The sequence below is a fragment of the Anopheles stephensi genome, chromosome 3 (assembly GCF_013141755.1).
Source record: "Anopheles stephensi strain Indian chromosome 3, UCI_ANSTEP_V1.0, whole genome shotgun sequence".
NCBI lineage: Eukaryota > Metazoa > Arthropoda > Insecta > Diptera > Culicidae > Anopheles > Anopheles stephensi.
The window spans coordinates 72089205-72102679 of NC_050203.1; the positions used below are offsets into that span (position 1 = coordinate 72089205).

Here is a 13475-nt window from a genome sequence, read left to right on the forward strand (position 1 = left end):
GAATTTTTGTTACACATTTTAAAACTATCCTTAATGCAGCTCAACCTAAATTGGTGCTAGTTTTTGGTATATATTTTTTGTTAAAGCGTTTTATAATGAGGTGATATTCTTAAAATATTGTTGAGAAAGAAAAACAAACACTAACAAACATAACAGACAAATTTCAATCTTAACTTCAATTCAAAACTGAGAAAAAAATATGTTTATTGTCTAACATATCCCAAATAAGTGCAGAAATGAATGAATTACAATGAATGAATTACATTTGTATCGCAAATAGCCTAACTTTGGGCGCTCTTAGTGTGCGTATTTTTAAAAACATTCTTTGAGCTCGGCCGAGTGGTAATATTTCTGTAAAAAGTTGTCTATTCAGAAAAAATGTATACGCCTAAAGTTATGCAAATTAAATTCTTTTCTTGACATCCAATTAAACTTTGTATTTTGTATAATAGTAAAAGTAAGGTTGAATCACTGTTCTGGAACTGGAACAAACTGTTAATAATCATCAGTAATTGAAAAAACCATGCTAGTTTCAGATGATTTTCTACAATGATACTGCTCTGTGAAACACAGGACTCATACAATAGTTTAAACTAATTAAAGATATATTTAAATTAACTGTTGCTCTATTTTGTTTTCTAGAGCTCAACCCGGCGAAAGAGTCAACAAAAAATCCAAAAATCACTTGTTTAATTGTACGAGTTTAACTATAAGAAAAAAATCTCCAAAAAGTGCGCCTAAATGTATGCAATAAAAATAAACTTTCGCCTTTCGATTACCTTTAAAAATTAACATTATGATTTTTTTCTGAATTGAATTAAATAATTTAACTTAAAACCTCCATCGACATTGAACCGTCACCATCGATCAAGAAAATTCGATTCGCATAAAATTAAGCCCATGCATTAAACATTACCATGCACCGGTACGCTCACCATCGTTTCTTATCCTTCTTATACACTTCTCAGGAATTGTGATCAATTACTCAACAACTGCTACAGGTGTCTGCTAGCGTTAACTGGCTTTCGTGAAGTGATAAAACTCTTCCCACACCCATGCCCCCAGCCCGCGCATGCGTCGCATTCACGATAACGCATACCGTAATTAAATCATTTCCTCAATAATGTAATGAAATTCTCATGCACTTTCCACCGACGGAAAGGACGCATTGCGTGCACCGTGGATGGTAGGCTTAAACCGTAGCTGGCGTCTGAAGAGCTATTTCAGTGCAATACCGCCGGCTGAGTGGGAACCGGTTGATTTACCTTGAGGAATCATTACGCATAAAGCGCAACCGTAGGATGCGATAGTTCCGGTGTGTCTTGACGTCGGCCAAAGTCGAAGCCAAGTGGGCCCCGGTATATGGGGTTTCGCTACCAACGTACATCGTGCGTTTACATCAGCACGTAAGCATTCCCTGAGCGATAGTTGGTTGAAGGTGATGGTGTTTCGAGCCCGGGAGGATATTTGTTGCTCTCGGTGCGAGGTACCATGATAAATATTCCTTTTTCAAAAGAAGAAGGAAAAGCAACAACAAAAAAAAACAAGGAAAGAAAATCCTTCGTGCATGGTACCGAGTTTTTCGTTCATACTTCATCAACCCAGTACGCTGCTCCCACAAGTACTCTGGTGGCAGTTCGTGACGCCAGGTATAAAAAGAAGAGTTAAAAATAAAATAAAATGCACTTACCTGGCCGGTGGGTCGGCGAAAATGTGGCACGGAATTTCCACATTCTCGTTCCGGGACGCGCCAATTAGTATGGCATTCCGGTTGCCTCCGGACGGTTCGCTCCCGTTCCCGGGCACACTTCCAGCCAGCTTTTCCGTCGCACATACGGGAACATCTGTAATAAGATTGCAGCGACCGTGTGATGCAATGGCAAGGAAGAGAGAGAGAGAGAGAGAGAAAGGGAGAGTCCGTTAATTACTTTCATCAACACGCGTCCCGCATCGTACACGTGGTTTTGTGTCCCCGGAGTGCATACACACAGCCCAAAGTGCATTGGCAGAGATTAAAGTAGCCCGAAAAAACCTTTCCGACCACGACGCTGGACAGGGACACACATCAGGGGTCAGTTATGAACCGCAATGAAATCAAAAAATCATTCCACCTGTGATTGTTGGAAGTGGCGAGTTTCGGCGTTCGGAAGGACCCTACCTCGACTAAATCGGTTCTCGAGGGCGGTATCGATGCACACGGACGAGACCTCGCACTACGTACGATGTTTTTGGCACATTTTCACTCTGCCGTGTTTAAAATACGTGTGCGTGTGTGTGTGAGAGTGTGTTTTGCTTTTGCGCACACATTAAATGAACCGTCTGTGTTTGTGGCAATTCCTCGCACTCGAAGCCCGTTTCAAACACGTTCAACAGTGTGGTACGAAAGCACTGTTTGATGACATGAGGACGAATGTGGTTCTCGGAAAAGTGGGAAATGTGTTGCGTTTTTTTGGTTTGTTGTCTTGCAACGCTGGTGATGATAAGGTGATTATGATTTCTAGATAGAGTGTGTGTGTGTGTCAAAGCCACGGCGACTGCTAATGGAAGAGTCGTTGGTACGTGACATGCGATTAGCATCGCTTCCCCCCGAAGGTGTTGTGGGAATGTACGAAACATTAAGACACTATTTCGTAACGCCACGTATGAATTAAAATGAGCCAAAATGGGAGCTTTTTTGTAGGAAAGGCAGTAGAAGTGTATTAGTTAATTAACTCGTTGGTTTTTTTCACATGTGCTCTTTTATCGATTTTTTGTGAATTATATGGTAGGAGTGAAAGGAGTTATATTTTAAATCATTTAAATGGTCGCGAACTCCATAAGGAGCCCCATATAATGTCTCCGATCTTGGCCTCTAATTCTGCCCCTGTCAGCAGATTCGATCTGTTAGTGCGCTTTCAACTTTCATTCTGCACAGGACCTTCTAGAGGTTCGATTCAGTGATCAGGTTTCAGTGGGATGCAGTGAAAGTAAAAGTAATTAAAAATCTATTATTTTTAGATAAACGAATCAGATGCAGACGATATATTCGATAGGTCAGTAGGACTCAACAACAGTACTACAAGAGAACAATCATTACAGGGTTTCTAGGCCAGTTCAACAGCGTAACGCTATATGCCAACAGAATAAAACGTTAAACCAACATCGTATGAGCAATTCAACCTCGTTAAACCATCTCAACACGGGAAAACAAACATTCAACTCCGTAAAATGTCAACTCGACAATCGAAAATAGCTACGATTATAAATTATAAATTATAATTTGCCTTATTTAATTCGTAATAGGACATAGAACGCCGTAAAGTATGCAATTTATATTTCTATTTCTCTGTATTCCAAACACTACTTATCCAATAACTAAGAAGAATTAAACCGGTTCGGTTTTTCGTATGTTGTTTGAGGTTGAATGGCTAAAACGCTGCTAGTTTTCCACGCAAAATGAAACAAAAAACAAATTTAAAAAAAAGAAGATACTTGTTTTATGGCTTGAAAATCACCATGATTGGTCGAATGTTTGACAAACACTAGCATTAAAAATATATTTTGAACTGAAGTCACCTCATTATTCTAAATAATTCAATCCCGCACTACTAGTTGATGTTTCTTAAAATACATTCAAAAGGATTTTAGAGCTCAATTTCCCTTTTCATTTCTAATTGATTGAAACATTCTGCTTATAAAACGAAACCGTCCGAGCAGCAATATAATCCCATTTAGGGTGTAATCTTTTAACAGAAACCCCCAACATCACGTCTTTTACAATCAAAATTCTCGGCACAAAATAAAAGCGTCCGCTCATTACGCGCGTTACCACCACACATTACCCGGGTTATGCCCGTTCACTCCCGGCACTGTTAACTGTGACTGTGAGGAACAAATACAACACCAGACACACAAACACATGCATCATGTTTAATCATCATAACGACCGCATTGCAATTGTTTCTCGTTCCGCCAAAATCCCGCCACCCGGTACGCGTGTTCTGGGCCCCGGGAGCCGACTGGGGCAGGCATGTTTCATATGTGGCCAACTAATCGCGGAATTAGTTCCCGTTTGGTGAGGTGATTGGTTAGGCTTCCGGGGGTCGTGCATCCAGGTATTCTAGAGCCACCAGGAAAAAAAAGAACGGAACAGCAAGAAACACGAACGGCTACCGGATGCGATTGTTCGTTTTCATTTGTAAGCCAATATATCGGTTGCGAAAGCCGTTTATCGGAATGAAAATTTGGTTTTCATGGTTGGGTGGTTTTAACGGGGAAACAGGGGTTTCCAATTCTCGCTCCGCAATGTGTGTGTGTGTGTGACTGCATCCTGTCCTAATAACGCACCTTGCCTCACGCGCCCAGCCCAGGTGGCCAATTATTTTGTTTCATTTTTAACTGTTTAGCCGTATCGTGTTGCGGCCCGTCCGGTGCAGCTAAACACGCAACAGTGCGGCGCCCGGATTCGGTCACGTAAGCCTCCTAAATGTGCGCCAAACCATAAATGACAATATTGCGAAAGCGCATTTTGCAATAATCTGATTACGAGCGAACCCGCCCTGTTTTGCCCTCGAGAACGTGGCCACGATGGTGCACATATTTCAATAATATGCTAAATATAATTAATCGAAACGATTCCCGGTCTCGAGCGTTTGTGGACGGGAGGAAATTATAAGGGAAAGGGTATTTTGCGATAGAAAAGAGGGGGAGGGGGGGGGGAATTTTTTTTCTAAAGCGTGGCTGCCCTTCTCTATCCTGCGGGCTTCGGTTGTTGGGCCGTATTGGCCATACACCTTTGGCCGATTGGAATTATCGTATTCAAGTGGTCACTTCATCACTTTTGATAGAATAAATCGTTGCCTAGGATATAATTTGCATATTTAGCGTGGCAGAGGCTTACAGTACAGCACCCGTGCTGGGAATTAAGTTTCATACAGTGCTGGGTAATGAAAGGAAACAAAAAAAGACGGGAAAAATTAAACGTTAAAAAGTCGGCTGAAGCGCTACAAAGCCTTGCAGTTGGGCTATTCGGGAAAGCGTTCGAATTTTTATCATAGTAATAGTATTGAAATTTAGTGAACATTTTCCCGCCCAATCAAACCCACACCTAAAGCTCTTCTCGGTTTGTTCGAATTACTAGGTTTTTTCTCTCTCCCCACAGTGCGTGTAGCAAAACTGTAAGCCATTCCGCAAGCTGGACGATCGGAAAGACTGGCTAGCTGCTAATTGCGGAAAATTGAAAATAATCGGATTTTATGATTAAAGGTGGATGTTTTTCTATTGGGTGGAAAAATTGGTTTTAATTAATTTAATTTCCTATCATTTCCGGGTAGGATGTTTGGTCTGACGTTTTTTTGATAAGTTAATTGGTGTAAGTCTAATTGTTTTTGCCATTACTACAGTCGACCAATCAAAACTAGCTTTTGTAACGCGCTTTTGTAACTGTAATAGTTGGGCGCTAGCTGAACCTGTGAGGGCTTTTTTGTGCGTGTTTTGTTAGGCAATATGTACCTTAGAGAGGAAAAATTGTGTTTGAAGGATGAAAAGTGAAGTTTAATGATGGTGGTCGAAAACGGGTTTCATGGTAATGAATTTTTGTTCACTGGCTACAATCTGTGAGAATGTGTATTTTGATGATTTTCCAGCCTACACACACATTAATCTTTGCTGGCCGTAGCTCTCCGGTTTCGTGTGTTCAACGTTTGCGCCTGAAGGTATGTAATGTTATTTTATGGGAATATTATTTAGGGCTAACGATTCGGCAACTTTTACGGAGATCATTGACTTTCCTGGACTGTATAATTCGGAAATGTTGTTTAACGTAGAAAATATGTACTCAAATAAATGAGAATAAAAAAAGAATATTGCATACTTTCAGGCGTTGAATATCACAGTTTTTTTTATTTTTTCGATAAATTTTTCAAATTATTAACATTTTTTACCCCAGGAACTTGATAGTTTCAGCCGTGTAAAGGCTTACTATACTTTTTTATATTAAGTTGCCAGACCTCAACCAATTCAACCGCGTTTGATGTGAAACAAATGAATTATTAAGAAGGATTGCATACATTAAGGCTTTGCAAAATAATGTACAGAATTTAGCATCTAAATTTAAATTTAAATGCAAATCGTTTAAATTTTAACGATTTAGCCCATTTAAATTTAGTCTCCTGTTTCTTTGAAAGTAGTTTTTTTGTTATTAATTATGTGTTTTTGCAAGTATGTGTGGATATTTTTTAACTAAAATATATAATTCTTTAACTGAATATACAAACCTTGAAAAGTCTTACTTTCCATCGTTTATCTGTTACCTTAATAAACATTTTACTTTTACAAAAATCACTCTATAAACAAATACAATTGAGTCACCAAAATCAGAAGTTAAACCAAAAAAAACCCCTTAAATAGCTTGCTTTTTCATTCATAAAAAAACTTTTTCTACAGAATCATAACAATAACCACCAATGATGCTTCAACAAAATACAATCAACAGCTTTCAAGCACGCCGAAGCATCACCGTATTGTGCCCAAATATTTATACATCTCAAAAGCACCCCAACGTGCTCCATCGCTTCAAACGTAATCCATCCTAAATGAATGCTTAGTGAGTGTACTTCAACTATGATCGACAAAATAATTACCCTCGACGGTAGTGCTTGGCCATCATCCATTTTAAAACGTTCATACTATTTTTGACGACCGGTTGCGAAAGGACGTCCTGAATGAATGGCCAAATATTTACGCTACTCAAGCGTGTGTGTGTGTGTGCGAGTGCGTATGCTAAGGGATGATGCATTATGATGCATTCTGTGCGATGGGACGCAAAAATAGTTCCGAGCTTAAAGGAAAGGCAAGCATGCGGCTGGCTCACACACACACATACGCTGCATTTGACTGCATGATCGATCAGTGTTCGAAGCTGCACTGTGTGTGTGTGTGTGTGTGTGTGTGCGGAAAAGTGGTGGCATCTGGTGCCTAGAATTGTACGCCAGGAAAATGCCACACAAGGCGCGCGCGTAGCTCAAAAACATGACGCGCCATATTAGCCTTCCTAAAAAGGCCCTCGGTCATCATTGCATCATTGCAGCAAAACAACCATCTCGAACAACCGGAACAGGCCCATCGTTGATGACCATAGATATATATTTTGGCACGGCGTCCGTGTGCGTTTGTCACCATTTCGACGTATTGCAGCAGCAGCCCATGTGCTTTGCACCATGCGGAGCGAAATGTGCTAGAAGAAAACATTGTGTTGCCCAAACCGGGGTGTCAACGAAAATTCCCTGCAGGGAAATGATCCGCTTTTTGGTGTTGTCACTCGAGGCGGTCACTTCCCGTCGAGGTGTAACGGCCCCCAAAATCCTGCAAACACTCGAGCATGAAAATCGCATAAGCGCTTGCATCGCTTGATTAGGACACCTCCAACTCCACCAACCATCCCGGACGAGTGACGTGGGGAAATTTGTTGCACTTTTGTTCGCCGGCAAACAAACTGTGGTGAGAAAAATGGCATCGGTCAAATTAGGTGTGGCAAACACGGGTCCGGTGTATTCGTTACCTTCCAGCACAGCACACTTCTTCACCACCGTTGTAAAATAAGGACACCGAACCTTGGATGACTTGGTTGCAGAGTTTCAGACACACAGGACGAAATGCGTTCCAAACCGCGATGCCGCAGTCGTTTCTATCTTGACAAATAATTTAATCGTACGGTTTGTGCGGATCAAGTTAAGTTTACTGCGTGTTTTGGGGGGGGGCATGCTTTGCGGATCGCGAAGAAGGGATTTGCGGTAGGCTCGCGGGCTTCTGTCAAGAGGATAATGAACGGAAAATGGGCTGCCAGCGAGCGAGAGGGAGAGGGAGAGAGAGAGAGAGAAATGTGTTTGTTTTCCACAGCCCGTAGGACATCTCTAGGGATTCCTCTGGCTTCTTCGTCTAACTCGCCAGCCAGTTTTTGCCGACCAACCGTACACTGCAACTTCCTGCCTCTCGGATGCATAATTAGTTTCATTATAAATCCGCAGCGCAAATTATATGTTTTGCGCGGCTTCACAACGACCCCCATTTTTCCCCCCAACCCCTGGCGCTGGTGTTGTAATTGGGATGGAAGTGTTTATGTGTGTGTGTCGTGTGAACCGTAACCAACGTGGTAAACAGGCCGGCCACACACACACACACACACACACACACACACTCACACATTCCATTTCCCAGCGCAAACGTACGGTATAATCATATTGCCAAACAAGTGGTGGTGTCTTTAGCGCTTTGGCGGCAAGATGAACGCCGCCACGCAAAACGCTTATCACCCAATGGCCAGGGAAGCATTTTCTAATGAATTAGTTATGGGGGTGCGCGCTTTTTGGGTGTGGATGCTTGAAATGTTTTGTGACCGGTTTTTTTGGGGGTCCGTAAGCTGGCAGAGCTCATTATGGTGAACTGCCGAGGGAGCGAGTGTGTTGACGAATGTAAGCGATTTGAATGTGCACAAACACCGAGTTAAGTTTGTTTGTTTGAAGGAATGTGTGTGTTTTTTATTCGGTTTCGCTCTCTCACTCTCATTAAATCTTAAGCATTCCGGGAAAGGTACACGCTTTTTGGAGTGCGATTGGATTGAAGTTTAAAATTAAATTCACATGGTAGCATTTGTTTGGCGTTAGCCTGTACGTGGAACTAGAGATTATAAGCGTAACGAGAGATTATTACAGGTGCTGGGGTGATTAGATTTTTCCTTAGAATACGGTGCCAATTAGCATCGAGGGGTCAGCAACCAATAATGCGCAATGAACTATTTATGTTGTTTACGTTTTGCCAGATTAAAAATAGCATAGCATTTCTCAAGAATATTATTTAAATCGGATAAGCGAAGCTCGCTCGGAACGTAGTTTGCTTCAATGCACTTGAAAATTTGCTGATATTGAGCAAGGAATTACAAAGGAGTGTTTCGTTAGTTATTTGTCGACGTTTTAATTTAAGAAATTGTTAAAAATCGGTTTAAGTAATTAATTTTACCCGAAGTGTGCTGTGTTCGTATTTTACGCCTAAAAGTATGCAATAAGCACGACTTCTTCAATTCAGATTATTGAGTTGATAAGTCTGACTATTATTTTAAAATGCATACTTTTAGGCGCATTTCCGAGAGTTTCTGTTAGAGTCTATAGTACCTTTAGCCAGGATATCTGTAAATCTAGCGTAGCATGCTTTCTACAATATTAAAAAATCGAACTTTGTAGGGGTATTTCAGGCCTTGAAGTTTTTCACTTTCAAGAAGAGAATCTTCGAAGCAAAACATTTCAAACGAATAAAACAACCCACAATGAAACCCTCAAAGGCCAATATGGTAACAAATTGCATACTTGTAGGCTTTTTTTCTTCGTACCACTTTTTCCTAAACTGTATTTCATTTGAGAGGCATCCACATGGGCTTATTTATCATATCATATTACGCCATTTAATAATTTCTCAAAAATAAAACAGCAAACCACACTTCCAGCTATCCCGGGGTATAAGGGTGCGTACATTAGCTCGAATTGGCTCGAATCAGCTCGAAACCCCCCGGAGCCCTCCCAAGGGTATCATTGGGCGTCGACCGCAAATTTCCGGCCTGGTCCTCCCCGCAGGTTAAGTGTTTGGGAAGCGGCAATTAAATGTAATTTCATTTCTATCAACTATCAATTTCCGGCGCCGGAGGCAAACGGAATCGGTCAGCCAGAAACGACCAACCAGCAAGGGGGCTGCCAGCCGGGATAGGGTCCCTGGAAGACGGGCGACTCAGAGAGCTGTAGCCGTGCCGTGATACAGACGAGATGGAATCGGGACCCCGTGCCGCCCTCTCTGAAAAGGGTCTCCGTGATTGAGAAAAATCCATCAACTATCAATTTCCGGTGAGATTTACCACACCCGGGGACCATATTAAGGATGCTGGCCGGATGGGCGGATGAGAAGTCGGACGGAACGGAGTAAGGGGAATAGTTTGCGGTATGGGAGTCAGCCGACCGGCCAGCCAAGACGGTCAGGGTGCGATTCACCGGCTCGGTCGAAACAAAGCCGCTGTGCAGGAAACGGATGCTACAGTCAAACGTCTTAAACTTCACACTTACGCTTCACTCGCAGGTACTGCTGATCGCTGACGGTTTCCCCTTCGGCGTTGATTGCACTGCAAGCGTAATATCCGGCCGATTGTTTCGTCACCTTCTGCAGCACGAGACTCTGGCCGCTCTGGATGATGCGCGCGGACCCGTTGTACTGTAGCAGGATATCCTGCCGGAGAGTTGGGGAGAGAGAGAGAGAGAGAGAGAGAGAGAGATGATGGTCGAACAGTCAGTGGATTACAAGCGTTGATCTGCGCTGGTGTTGATTAAAGGATGTAATTTAGTTTGATTTAAAGGCACACGGTGGCGAGTTATGATCAATGTGAACATTAAATGAAGTGTATTTATTGCATAGAAAGTGGGTTTCCGTTTGAAGCGATCTGTACTCCTATCATGAAATTTTAGAAATGAGTATCAAAATTGGAATATCTCTCAAACCAAGGTTGGATAGCTGATTTCTCAAAAATAACTGCTTATCAACGTGGCAAATTTGACGTTCGACGAACGTAGCTCAAACTGTCCAAGAATTGTTCAAAATCTCGCCCAGCTTGTCGGGAGTCCACGAGTGTTTCATTTGATTGGACTTAAACGATTTCGAGTAAAGTTCATCGAACGCATGACCGCTTAAGTTCTCTCGTGCTGTCTGAAATGTTGCTAGCTTTTCATAGAAATTGGTAGGTAAATCATGTCACCGTTAAATGCATTCGATTTTTTCCAGCAATCGCTCGATATGAACCATAAAAAAGCGGGGTTTCAAGGTTCTGCAAATACAGCAAGGATCATCAAAACTCCACTCACATGTGCCGAGAGATGGTCTAGGATCCGGTATCAATTTAACGAAAGCTCCATAAGAAATATTTGTTAATTATATTTGGCCAATGAAAGTTCCAGCTAATGCTTTTTCCACCAATTCTTGAGCACGGACCTGTACGGATGGTCCCATAAATTCGTCCCACCACTTAAATTCGCTAACATACTGATAGACAAATAGCCATCGTTTCGATCGGCTCGCACACACTAGCCGTCGAGACGAGCTCACCGCACGCTGAATGGTGCTACTTATCATGCTGAAAAGCTCGAAAGTTTCTACCCAAGCACCGTCGTGCCCATTCCATCCCGACCGAACCGATGCTAATGGCACACAATCAGCTGATTGATCGATCGAACAGGGTTACGTTCGAGAGGTGGAGTGAGTTTGACACCTTTCCTGTGTCACCTTCCCCGCTCGCTATCCCACCGTTCTCCACCGGCCACTACTTACGTTGTGGAACCACTGCAGCTTCTTCCAGTCGGGATTCGCCCGTACGTGACATTCGAAGTACACGTCGTCACCTTCCTTGATATCGTCAACGACCAGCGTCGGTCCCAGCTGGATGGTAACCATCGGCGGATCTGCGAAGCATGAGTGATCCATTAGCAGGCGCACCGGAGATGTCCGTGTGCAAGTGTGTGTGTGTGTGTGTGTGTGTGTGTGTGTGTTTGCCGCATACTTACAGACAACATTCATCTTCCAGTCCGTCTCGAGGAACAGCCCGTTCACGTTGGGGTTTTCCGCCCGGCAGGTAAGCGTCTTCCCGTCGTCCTCGGTGGTCGGCGCAAAGCTGAGCGTGGACGTGGTGGTGTTGTGGTCGAGTATTTCGTCCTTGGTGCGACGCATCTGCCGCTTGCCCTTGTACCAGGTGATGATGGCGTTCGGCCGGGAGCCCATGCTCTGACACACGATTTCGTAGCGCTTGTCCGCCACCAGCGTGTTCGGTGGATTGATCACCTTTATCGTCAGTGGTTTCACTGCGGAGCGAAACAGGTTTTTGGGGAGGAGCGTTAAGTAAATGCCAGCTCATACGGCGGGTCCTGGGACAAACCCCTTGGTCCGAGACTCATGCACGTGCATCGGGGTGGGTTGTGTGTTGTGAGATGAAATTTTATATCCTTCAATTTCTGTTCGTGCTTGTTTGCGAACGGACATTCCCGGACACGCGGGACATGCCGTACCATGCCGTCCCCGGGCTCTAAAGAGCAGCTGCATTTACGAAAGGCTTGAAATTCCTAACAAACGCCGTACCTCGGGGCCGTACTTACCCGACGTACGAACGGGTACGGCCGGGCAGGGGGGTTTGCAAATATTTTTACAATAAATATCACCCGTTCCGCAGTGCGAGTACTTACGGTGCATGTCCAGCACGTAGCTCGTCTCCTTCGGCTCGACCAGCTTCGTGTTCATCGTCTGGCAGGTGAAGATGGCGTTCAGATCGCTGCGCTGTATCGTCGGCCAGAGCAGCCGGTTCTCGATGACATCACCCGAGTTTTGCTCGTACTGATCGTCCACGATTACGCCGTTGATAAGCCACCGCACCTCGGGCTGTGGTCGTCCTGCGCAAAAAAAAGGGATGGGAGAGGAGGCAGAAACCCCGAAAGGAAGAGTGAGAGAGAGGGTTAGAAATAGATGTTCCGGTGTCGGTTGGGAAATGAGCCAGCAACAAAGTTGGTAAATGGAATTAAAAACAAACCCCAACCGACTGCCCGCTGGTCTGCAGTGTGAGGTGCAAACACAACGAGACCTGTGAAACGAGATGAGAGTATGTATGTGTGTGTGTGAGTTTTTCCGTCGACGAGTACCGCATCCGCATCTCGACAATAAACCTCTTACAATGGGGTAACTACTAACAGGCGCAGTTTTTGTTGTTGTTGTTGTTGGTTGGTGTTGTTTCCTTCACTTCGTAATATTCCATCCCTTATGCAAACAGTCTGCCGTGGTAATTATTCCGTCCGCTGTCAGGTACAGCTGAGTGTTGTGTTTTGTATTCCAAGCGGTATCGTTGAGCTTCGGGTATTGTTACTTGAGATAGGTTTTTTTTCAGCGAAAGGGTTTTAAAACTCCGACTTTTCAATAGACTTTTTATTTAAAGTTTCGACATGAAGTTTATGAAACAATATAAAATATTGTTTTGCTTAGTTTTAATCTAAAGAATTTTCTTTTTTTTATATAGAAAAAACTGCTCTAAGCTCAACGCTGAAAAGTATGCAATTTGGCTTCAATTTTCTATATTTTTATTGCTGAAACATCACTTACATAAAATATTTACGTAATGGAATTTTGAAATCGTTTGAATTTTAGTTTTTTATTATTGAATTATTGGAAGCAATATTTTTTAACTTGTCCTAAATTAATCTTCTATACAATTGCTCCATTTTGCACAGGATCGAGTGATTAAACTGCAAACTATTGAACATTACAGTCAGGTACTGGGCGCCTCCATCATTTGTATAGCAAAGTAGAATTAATTAATTTATTTGATTTAGTTCAGGAACGCACGTTCTTTCGTAAAGTTATCATTTTTCTTTAAAAAATACGTTATCGAAGCTATAGGAGATTGGAATTGATTTAAATCTAATTATTTTGTTTCG

The 13475-nt window shown here is 42.8% G+C and overlaps 1 protein-coding gene across 6 annotated transcripts in view; it reads right to left on the reverse strand.

Annotated features, from left to right (window-relative positions):
• Window positions 1–13475, reverse strand: part of LOC118512033 (nephrin-like) — a 93013-nt gene that overhangs the window by 12727 nt on the left and 66811 nt on the right. For all 6 annotated transcript variants that reach the window (XM_036055825.1, XM_036055830.1, XM_036055829.1 and 3 more), the window contains exons 8-12: window positions 12237–12440; window positions 11565–11858; window positions 11332–11462; window positions 10080–10239; window positions 1691–1844 (exon numbers count right to left, since the gene is read on the reverse strand). In XM_036055825.1, the coding sequence (XP_035911718.1) occupies window positions 1691–1844; window positions 10080–10239; window positions 11332–11462; window positions 11565–11858; window positions 12237–12440 (943 nt within the window). The remainder of the gene's footprint in view (window positions 1–1690; window positions 1845–10079; window positions 10240–11331; window positions 11463–11564; window positions 11859–12236; window positions 12441–13475) is intronic.